Source organism: Notolabrus celidotus, chromosome 24 (assembly GCF_009762535.1).
Source record: "Notolabrus celidotus isolate fNotCel1 chromosome 24, fNotCel1.pri, whole genome shotgun sequence".
NCBI classification, from domain to species: domain Eukaryota; kingdom Metazoa; phylum Chordata; class Actinopteri; order Labriformes; family Labridae; genus Notolabrus; species Notolabrus celidotus.
In genome coordinates this window covers 6942235-6953294 of record NC_048295.1, presented here as the reverse complement: position 1 = coordinate 6953294, position 11060 = coordinate 6942235, and the positions used below count along the sequence as shown (strand labels likewise).

The following is an 11060-nucleotide window of genomic DNA, read 5'->3' as shown; positions in this document are numbered from 1 at the left end:
GAACTTCCCCCAGGAACTAGGGACTTTTTCCTGGGGAAAGTTCCTGCAGTCAACAAGCAGCTTTTGCCCCGCCCACAACGCTTTCTGATGGCTAGCCGTTGCACGACTGAGTAGTTGTCCATCTCTTAATTTTGACAGGAAGTTTTTCATTTTTGCCGTCAGTTATCGGTCTCAAGCACAAACAAATATCGGCAACAGTATCGGCCCTGAAAAAACGATATCTGTCAACCTGTAAAAAAAAAAACTGCATTTTTTTTTTGTACTGTGCATCAACAAACTGCACCCCCAATGATTGATCCTTTATTTAGAAAACAAAACAAAAAGAGCAACACATTCTTACTGTCTGATCAATCATTTTATACAGCATGGCATGAAATTCAACAATTCTGACAAATTAAATAATCTAACACTTTAATAAAGTGTTCCAACATCCGAGATAATCCCAACAGACTGGTTTGATTCTTAAAGACACAAAAACAAAGAGTCTTACTATACAGCACACTCTGCTTGGTTCCCCTCTGAAGAGGTCAAAGGTCACGCTCAGCTAAGCCAGCACTGAGCTGCTCCTTTAGTGTCGTTAGGCTAATGCTCGCTCCCTCTGCTGCAGAAATCAACCTTTAAAATAAAAGTACTTGAACTCCTGCAAAAAATAAGCATTACATCAGAACATACAAATATTACAAATATTTAAGGCAGCTCGGTCATTAGGCCCCGGAGTTAACACACACACACACATACATACACACACACTGTACACATAGTTAAACATGATTGCTGGAGAATCTGAAGTGCATGTAAACCAGTCCCTGCAGGATTCGACTTTTTTTTTCTGTGATTCCTGCGATAAAAAAAAGAACTAATTCTGCAACTTTTAAAGAAAAGTTGAAATGCAAGTTGCAAAATTTGGGGGTTAGACTGTGTCAGACATGAGGGACTGGGAGAGGAATCCAGTAACAGCCGGTCTGGTGAGTTTATGTGTCCAATATGCTGAAAGGAAATTAGTAAAAATTGAATAAAACTCCAGTAAGCTTGTGGGAGGAGATGACAGATAAAAGTGAGGTACTCCACCCGCACCCAAAAAGAGTACAGTTCAGGAGTTTTGGGGATTTCATAGAAAAGACAGGCTGGTCGTGGACACTCGGGTAAAACTACAAACGCCCACCTTCGCTTCCATCATCCTTCAGATTTGATCCCAACATAAAGTGTAAGTTTTAGCTAGTTGGCTAGACTAAGGACAGGAAGTGTAACATTATTATTTGTTGAATTGTTAAAGAAAAGTTGGCCTAATGTTGGATTTGACTGGATTCAGAAAATCGTAATTTGTTTGTTACCTAGAGAATCTAATACCGTGACACACACAGTCTGTAGTTGAATTTGGTGACATGTGAATGCCTTAGGAGAAAAACAGGTGTATTGGTCAAAGTTGTGAAGATGCAAGGTCGCTGCAAAGCTGCAGTGATTGGTTGGTCAAATTCCTGGAGAGACTGGTAAACTAAGACACGAATATTTGTGGTTATTTGTACAAATTACAAAAAGGAACAAACTCTTATCTGTTAAAAAGTGATCTGACGAATGTGGGATTCAGTAGTGAAACATTTTAAGATAGCTTGTGACATCTTAGTTTTTTTTTTTTTTAGTCTTGCTACATAATTTGTCGTAAGTCCAAAAATACTGTTTTAAAGCCACACTAAGGGACATTCACATCTGTTAAATTATGACTTTTTTAGAAACTTTTCAAAAGCAGGATTCTACTAAATGTTTTTACATTTCTTCCCTCTAACCCGATAAAAACAGCGTGGGTCCACCGTGCGTCACTATCCCAAAGTGACCGAAAAGGTCCCTCAGCAGTTTCAGAGTTCGCCGTCATCGCTGCTGTCCCACGACTCGAGGCTCGCCGACCTCCGGGGGAGGAGCTTGTACTCCTGTCAGGACTCCTCGCCGACTTCCTGGTTGATCACATGCTGGTACCCACGGTTGCTGATTGGCTCCTTCTGCCAGCAGATGACGCCCAGGAGGAGGGCGATGAGGAGGAAGAGGAGGCAGCCGGACAGCGCCAGGCTGATGATGACCTCTGAAGACACAGATTAAAGAATTAGAGGAAGACAATAGAGAGATAAAATCAGACATCTTGTTTTTGTGTGTAAAGATCTCACCTGTGTCTCTCCCTTCTGACGGTAGTTGACACTCCTTGTCTCTGTCGTCTGAAATAGAAGGCTTTGTAAGTCTCACAAAATCCTCCAGAGGGCACTGAAGGGAGCAGCCTGGGAGCTGCACAGGGTACGGCTCCACTGTACTGTCATTCCGGTAAAACATGGACACTGAGGCAGAGCTGAGGACACACACACAGGATTGTATCAACATCAAATGATTCTCTGATGTCATCAATCTATGTATGTATAAGGGTTGGTATGTGTGTGTTTAAGGGTGTGTAAATGTTACCCGTTGTCATTCTTATACAGCTCGATCATGTGGCAGGAGGCGTAAGGAGGCTGTCGTCCGTTGAACACGTTTAAGCTAGCCTGGAGAGCGGCTACAGTGGTGTCGTGCTGTGAAACACAACCACACACGAAGCATGATAATCAAAGATAAGAAACACTGCTACTTCTGTCTGCTGAATAAGAGTCAAGAGCTAATATGCTTAGCTCAGCTTAGCCTAGCTTAGCATGAATGCAGGAAAAGGGGCCAGCTCCGTTTCTAAATAACACAATATACCAGAAATTAAATGTAGCATAGCTAACTTGCTCACCGCTGATAGCATCATCAGCCTGAGTTTCTGTTTGGGGTCTGGGACGGCCATCTTGGAAAGATTCTTCACTATTTCACCCAAAAGAACTCCTGAAAGACAGATTAAAGTTTTTGTTTCATTATCTGGTGATGTTCTGTTTATTTCTAACTTCCTGTTGTGGTCAAATTCCTTACCTCCCATCAGCCGGCTCTTTTCTTGTTGATTGTAGAGCTCGAACATGACCTGTGAAAATAAACAAACACACAAACTTTGAACTCAGTGTTTGCACTTCTCATGGACACCATGACTATTTCACAATGCAACTACTTTTACCCGAATTCCAAAGTCTTTGAGGACCCGTAGCTTCTCCATGACTTCAGGAGTCACCCAGTCTGGAGCGGTCATGTTGTGACGGGACTGAAATCGCACACAAAGAAGGAATGATTGAAAAGAAAAACAGCTGACTAAAAAAAAAAAAGAACGTCAAAGGAGGCCTCATGATTTAATTGTGCTGGAGTTAAGCTGACGCGTCGTCTTTGTGTCCTTGATTGCACTTAGTCAGCACCCTCTCACTGCTGCCTGTTACTCTCTGCAACCATCTCTCACATAGCTGCTTCATTAATCTGCGGCTGACCTCAGTGGCCCAGTTTACCCAGATTTCACAACAGGCTTTTCCCTGTAAACCAACAATATTTGTGTGTTTGAGTCATTATAATGTGGGTATCACGCCTGATAATTACTAATCCGGCGCTATTATTAGCATGTGCTTCTGCTGTCCTGCGAGGGTGTGCCGAGACGCACTTGAATACAGATGTGAAACTGCTACAAGCTGCAAATTCCTGTTCCTCAAACAGCGTAAAGCAAAAAAGACAGTGTGAAAAACTGGTGGGGCCAGTTCAGTGCTAACATGCTAACATGCTAGTTTGTCCGAAACCATCGAGACGACAGGAAGTTTATCAACAGCTTCCTTATTGAGGTTCAGCAGGTTATGACTCACATCTGAAACACAGTAAGTGTGAGAAGTGGCCACAGTGATGTCTTCCAGGAGTCTATCGTTTATTGTTTTACTAAAAGTACTAAAAGTAGAGTTAAGTAGATAGAACAAAGGTTTAAGGCATTTCAATGTTAAATTCCTGTATGACACCAAGAGGAATATGTTCAAAATAACACAGAAAAACCTCTGAAAATATAGAAGTTGACTAATTTAAAGCACCTGTAAGTGACTTTTCACTCTGTGTGAAATAGGACACCCCCTCTCATAATAAGCCAAAAACTCCTCCCAGTAGCTTTAACTACATACTTATAGTTGATGTGTTCACTCTAATGAACAAACATTTGAGAGACTGTTGGTTGCAAAAGTGAAACTAGAGCTTTTTTTATTATTCTTCCTACTCCCTTGTAGAATAATGCTTGTTAGTTTCGGTGCATTACTTCAGGAACAAAAACTTGTATTGTCACTAAAAAGGTCAGAAGGAGAGTCAATACAAAAAGTTGAATCAGCACTTCTGCTGTGGAGTTCTTTTGCACTTGTTGCAGTTGTTTGAGTGTGTGTCTGCGTGTGTGTGTGTGTGTGTGTGTTTCTCACCTCACAGAAGAGTGTGTCGTACACGCTCCAGATCGACTCCACGTCTGTCTTGTTCAGCCCGGTTTTATTCCTCACCAGATCCATGAAGTCCTGAGGAAAATTAATTAAAAAAACATTCAAATCCAGGACTTTCTGAAGCCAATCAACCCAGATAAAGACATAGGAAATATGGGACTGTCAGATTATGTGACTTACCTGGTATTCAGCGGTGACGTTAAGAAACTCCGGTGTGTGCTCGGTCTCATTCATCAGCTGCAGGTAGCGAGGACAGTCTGCTACCGGATAATTGAGAAGCTAAGGGAAGAGGCAGAAGGATCAGAGAAATTTTTAACCTTCCACAACTTTTTCAGAGTTTTGTCGTCCCTGTCCCAACTTTTTGGAACCATATCTTTAGATATGTTGTCTTTGCACTATTCTTGATTAAATATAAGGTTGAAACAGAAATGTATTTCTTAGTATCAACATTTTACACACCCGTTCTTCACTTTGAGGGACCGTGTGCACGGGTATCGGCTGCCAAATGAGGTTTGGATTGAAGACCTGCTGACCACTCGGGGGGAAGAGACCTTTGAACGAGAATAAAGCAAACTGTTAACATTAGGGAAAACACCTTAAAGAGAGAAGTTACATGTATCTGGGCGAGGATGTCTGACCTGCAAGGTTGGCCTCGGCGCTCATCAGGGTGCGATCGTAGTCAGTACTCCGAACCAACACCTGCGGACATGACAGCTGTAAATTACACATTCTGGTGTTTGTATGTAAACTGTGAAAGGTTAAACGAGGCCGTGCTCTTGGAAAACACCTTTCAATCAACAACCATGTCCCAAGAATAACCGCAGCAGTGGGAAACCTGTACGGCACCCACATGTAAGGGGCCCCTTCTTTGTAAAAGCAGAGAGTGGGCTCACCTCGTGTCTGTGATAGGACTCGCTGATGAATCCATCGTACCGCTTCCTTAGGAACTGTCCTAAGTTGAAATGTTGCATCATCCCTTCCTGGAAACACACACAGGATTAATTTGATAGAAAAGCAAGCTGGCGCAAAAACAAATGGATGTACAACAGAAATAGTCATAACACCTGTGACAGCTGTCCGAAGCCTTGTGGCCAGGAAGACTCTTGGTAGGGGTCGGTTGGATAGGCTCGGACTGCTGACCTGTCTCCATGGCGGAACAACTGGAGGGAGAAACAAAATACATGTTAGATAAAATAAAAACTCCTATGTGGTGTCAGAAAACATGACATTGTGTGTTTCACCTGGAGGTTGGGAAATTCCTGCTTCCTGATTCCTTGGTTGCACACTTGCAGTAATTTAGTGCAGAGAGTTTGCATAGAGTCGGATATTGGAGATGGCACAGTAGTCATTTATTTGGTGCTTCTAAACAGGACTGCAAACAAAATCCATCCTTACCAAGGTGTCACTGTGTTTACCAACTTGATGAACCTGTTATATAGACTCTGAGCAAATAAAACTTTAACTGTTATATCACCTGACTTGTGTTTGACTTTACCTTCACCATAGATTGAAAGTAGACTTGATCACTTTGACATTATAACTGTGTGGATTTGAAACAACATCCAGCTTGACTCCTGTATGAACCTTTGTCCTGGTTTTTATCTGCAAGATTGGCCGTTTCAAAATCCAGTCAGCTGATAGGGATGATCTTGTCTGAGTGTTTGTTAGATGATGTACACCGGTCAAAGGCAGCTAAATGAGGGAGCTAGCTATACATTATCCTGTTAATTACAGGTGGACTAGCCGAGTATGAATCTACTTACTGATCCTACCTACATTAAACTTCTGTAGACCTTGGTACTGCCACAGACATTTGGGCGTACTTCATGATATTACACCACTTAATGAAGTTCCACTTTATACTTGACATGTAAAATCATTTTTGAACCATTACTGTTCACCAGAAACAAAACAGGAAGTCATTAACTTCCTTTCTTGAAGCCACTTCTTCTAAAAGTCAATACAGAACTAATGCTGTGAAGCCTTAAAGTGGTATCTGTCTCCTGGTGAGGCCTTGTTATCAGATCACCTTCCTTTATACATCAAACAGTTTCAAGTTTCATCCTCCGAGCAACTACAGGGAAGCCATTGTTTGCAGTTGTCTTGGGTGAGGAGTCAATCGACTGATGCATCCAAAACAGCAGGAGGGGGAAAAAGTGTGTAAACTCTATTTGAAGGGTGGATTATCCCTTTAAAACGCCTAATCTTATCTGCAGCACAATCCATTAATGGCCATGAAGTGGCTAACTTGGTAACCCTTTCTAAGAATGAGTGCAAGATTGAGATTAAGTGCTTTGAATAGGTGCAGCTGCAACAAAATGTAGCTGCAAAATGGACATGAAGGTGAAGTTTTCAACCTGAGCTCCCTTAACTCTGGATTTCCTGGCTTTATTAGTATAGCATGACTGCATGTGATTCAGCTCTCACGTGTGTGACAGATTCCATGTCAGTGACGCTTGATATGAAGAAGGCATGGTGGGAAAATGTTTGTCTTTGCAGCTAGCTGCAGTGTGCTCTCCTGTTTTCCTCTACACTTTGCATAGGAAAATTAGACCAGTAGAGACGCACAGAAGACTCTCACAGCAGTGTTATGTAAGGAAGATGGCATGCATAAAGCACTAATGTTTACACTAGGGCCCTACCTTTAACTGTAAATCTGAGATGCATCCTTGTAATTCCTTAACTGGCTGCAAATTACTTCCTTGTGTCTTGCTACAACAGTGCCATCCTGCAATGACCTGCTATGACACATTGTTCTCCTGTCAAGACAATAACTTCTGGTGTCTGTGACTAACCTGTGAATCATCTCAGGGGAAAGTAGGTCTCCCTGATGAGCTGAGGGTCAAGGCAGGGCATTTGTGTCTGTAAATACTCTAGCAAGTGCTGATTAAACCCGTACCTGTGTGCTCGCGATCAGGGAGATGTTCGAGGAGAGAGGAGGGAAGTATTTGTATTGTTGTTGTTTGGACTAAAGAGACAGTTTATGACAGTGACAATTGCTTTTCATCATTTTTCACATCTTGAATTTGTTTATTTATTTTTATTTATTATTTAAAAGGACCATGCATATTAATTAACACTTCTGTAAATATGCCAGAGTTAGGCAAAAGGCTAGTTTGCATCCGTAGTCCCTTGCCAGATGTTAAAAAGGCTCCCTAAAAAGATCAAGATTAAACAAAGATAAAATTGAGTAAAATAAAATCAAAGTAAGAAAGGTAGAGGAGAAACCAAAACACAAACAAACAAACAAAAAAGAGAAGAAAAGAAAAGTACAAATAGCACCATACGATTAAGAATGAGCAAAGACCATCAGGAAGCAGTTCAAAGGCATTTGTAAACAGAACAAGTTCTTATTTTGTAAGCACAATTTATTTGTAGCAAACTAGAGGTCCTACAAGACATTGTTCTGTCATGCAATACAATTATACATACAAATTGTAATTTAAAAAATAACAACACTCCCTTCTAATTGCACTAAATCACATTAAGACTCCTCATGGTGTTGCTGCAATAATTGCAATCCTTAAATGTGCCTTTAAGAGTACTTCATTTATACTGTAACATCATGATTATCTTGCAATTATCAATTATCGCAGAATCGCCGTATCGTGGCTGTATCGTTGTATCGAGTATGAATTTTGGCTCCCATCCTTATTTAAACAACACAAATATCCCTGTTCTAACTTAATTCAAGCTGCTAAAAGAGTCATATATAAGCCGAATTCACTGCAGGGTCCAAACACACCTGAGGGACTTAAATTATCTGCAGAGAAACACATATGTGAAGACAAAAGCAAAGTAAACACAAAACCTTCAACATGTTGAATTGAGTTTCGTTAACGCGTTGCTGCAGCCCTTTAAACACGGCTTCCGTAGGGGTTACACAAAAACAGTCAAATTACTCACCACAGTCACGTATACAAGTTTCCCTTGAGCTGCAGCTTCTCCACAGACAGAGACAACCGTTAGAAGAAGCAACAACGAAGCGGACTCCATGTTTCCGTCAGTCTAGCCAGAGGGCTAACCTTAGATTGCTAACCCGACACAGCTGAGAGGGATTTTTCTAGCTGTTAGTCGCTTGACTTTCATCAAGTCAGATACTGTGACATCAACTGAAACTACACCGGAAGTCTAAAAATAAAATAATAGCGTCTCTGTTTCTTTTACAAAAACATGCTCGTTATAAACCCTTATGTAGCCGTATGCAACTTTTAGTTATATTTTTAAGTGTATGCCTAAAAATTAGCCAATTCCGCTTCTTTTAATGGTGAAAATGAAGTACTGTTTTAAAGGAAGTATTTTATTTTGAAATTAATTCAATTGCGTGTCATTAGTTAGCTTGATTCAGAGAGCGAAAACGGAAGTGACGTACGCCCGAGCCGTGTGTGCGTACTTATCAACAGTCCTGAAGATTTCTCAGCAGTTGCAGTTTACTGTGAAAAACATTTAGATATATTGACAAGCTAATTATTGACCTGACGTCAACAAATAAGGATTTAAAATAATATATATATATTTTTTTATTTTATTCAATAGCTTAAATGTTATTATCGCGACGTTTACACATTAATCAAATAGCAAATGTAGTAAATTCAAATGTTTATTTTACTTTTGCTTGATTTTGTTAAAAATATAATAATAATAAGATAATATAAGATATTACTTTATTGATCCCCCAGGGAGGGAATTCAGTTGTTGCAGTAACCCAGACATAAGTACAATCAAGAAAAAGAAAAAGTTCCAATTAGTGAACCAAAATAAGTAAAAATAAAAATAGATAAATAAAGATAGAATACAATTTAGATATATACAATGTTACAAATGGATTAAATAGTAGTAATTACAGGCAGTATTAAAAATGTTTCAGTAGTAACAGGTTGAAATAATAATAATAATACCTAAAAAAAACAGTCTAACAGTCACAAAGAACATTTTTATATTAAAAAACATTTTTAGAATAATCTCAAGACTTGACAAATGATCTTACCATGTAACAGTATAAGCAGGATGTTATTTGTTTCCATTTCTTGGAGTAAATTACCTTCCATAAACATTTCCAAGAACACACATATTACTCACTTGGACGCGTGCAGTGTTCCTCATCAGCCACTAGATGTCCCTATTGTGTTTTCAATCAAGCAACTACATTGCTGTTTGACATTGTATGACAACTGCAATCCTCTATGATCAAATATAGATAATGTTTTTATCCCTTTAGACCCTTGTGAGAAGTTTCCCCCTTGAAGGCAGTGAGGGTTTTTTAAAGACCCCTCTCTACACTTATTCGTATGTGTTTACAAAGGTGAAAAGCAGCTTTGCTGTGTGAGGATACAGCAACAATAAGCATTAAGCCTGGGTCTTACCGGGAATCTGATCTTAATCTACCTTTTTCATTATTAAAAAGAATGCTCTTACATGGTAAAAATATTTTTTTCTGTACTCCAAGCTTTGTTATGAGATAATATGTGCTAAAGATTAAGGATTAGCATGAGAATATCTCAGTATTTTTAAATTAGAACAGTCTTCTGCCACCACTATGCTAAAGAAGCATATAAACAAAGGGCGGAAAGTAAAACATTGAAGACATTTATTTTGCCTCCTTAGCTGGTTTAAACATCTCATTAAGGCAGATAGTCGACTAAAGTCAAGCAAGATTTTTTAATAGTGGTACACATGATACTACAGTTATATCAAGTGGTTTTCATTGGGTCTGAGACCTGAAGCGAGTCTGGTTTTGCCCACATTAAAAATGTAAACGCATAAACGATCCATCTCATCCTCAGAACCACTACTTTGACAACTTAAGCTAACTTTATCCACAGGGGAACACAGTTATAAACTCAAGAGAGGCTCACAAGTCGTATTTGAGTTTCCTTGGAAGTCTCTCAGACAATAAAATGATTCTCAAACTGGAGCTGCTCCTGAAGATTCTTTGGAAATCTGGCAGAGTGAGGGTTTCTCTGGAAAAAACTGTATAAAGTAGCGTCTGTCCCCCGGCCTACCCACAGTGGGATTGTATAAGTTGAAGGTTTCATGGAGTTGAAAATTAACCAGGGACGGAAACAATCCCAAAATATCTCACTTACATGGAAGAGTCCCTGATAACTACCATACTTAAACAGCTATTTCTACTACTTCCTGTACAGCTACTTCAACTTATACTGTTACTTATTGCAGCTAGGAGCAATAAGTAGCTGCAATAAGAGCCCAGGCTTTTAAAAGGGGTCAAACAACAATAACATCATAATAATGGTACATTATTTTGAAAGGTTGAGGCACACCTGGACACCAAAACAGATCAAATCCTTAATTTTCTGACTGAAAACACCCAGATTAATGTTGGCGTAAACCCTGTGGGAAAGTATCAGCACACCACATCCCACAAATTGTCTTCAAAACATCGAGGAGCAAAACAATATTCATTCAATTTTCCCTCAACACCGCTGCCAATTTATTGTGCGTCTTTGCCAAGTTGAATGTCAACAATAATCTCTTTGTTTCTTTTGTTTTTTTGCCAAAGGGTTGCTCATAACTGCGATCAAATGACACCAAAGCCTGGTTGAGGTGTTTATGTTTTTGCTAGCATCTCAGATTATAGGTGGCGGGTAATGCTAAAAACACATGCTGTGGCAGAGCTTAACGCCGGTGATGTGCGAAAACAGGAAAATAGGCATCTGGGAAATGTCACACACACACACACACACACACACACACACACACACACACACACACACA

General features: G+C 39.9%; 1 protein-coding gene across 3 annotated transcripts in view; it reads right to left on the bottom strand.

The window, feature by feature from the left end:
• Positions 1-287: 287 nt before the first annotated feature.
• Positions 288-11060, bottom strand: part of acp2 (acid phosphatase 2, lysosomal) — a 100172-nt gene continuing 89399 nt past the window's right edge. For 2 of the 3 annotated variants that reach the window (XM_034677948.1, XM_034677949.1), the window contains 12 exons: positions 5390-5485; positions 5219-5305; positions 4964-5024; positions 4785-4876; positions 4506-4604; positions 4311-4400; positions 3059-3142; positions 2920-2968; positions 2747-2835; positions 2440-2546; positions 2154-2329; positions 288-2071 (listed from right to left, as the gene is read on the bottom strand). In XM_034677948.1, coding sequence (XP_034533839.1) covers positions 1926-2071; positions 2154-2329; positions 2440-2546; positions 2747-2835; positions 2920-2968; positions 3059-3142; positions 4311-4400; positions 4506-4604; positions 4785-4876; positions 4964-5024; positions 5219-5305; positions 5390-5485 — 1176 coding nt within the window. In that variant the 3' untranslated portion in view covers positions 288-1925. Of the gene's footprint in view, positions 2072-2153; positions 2330-2439; positions 2547-2746; positions 2836-2919; positions 2969-3058; positions 3143-4310; positions 4401-4505; positions 4605-4784; positions 4877-4963; positions 5025-5218; positions 5306-5389; positions 5486-8231; positions 8416-11060 lie in introns of those variants that run through there. The other variant, XM_034677947.1, reaches the window with a different exon arrangement.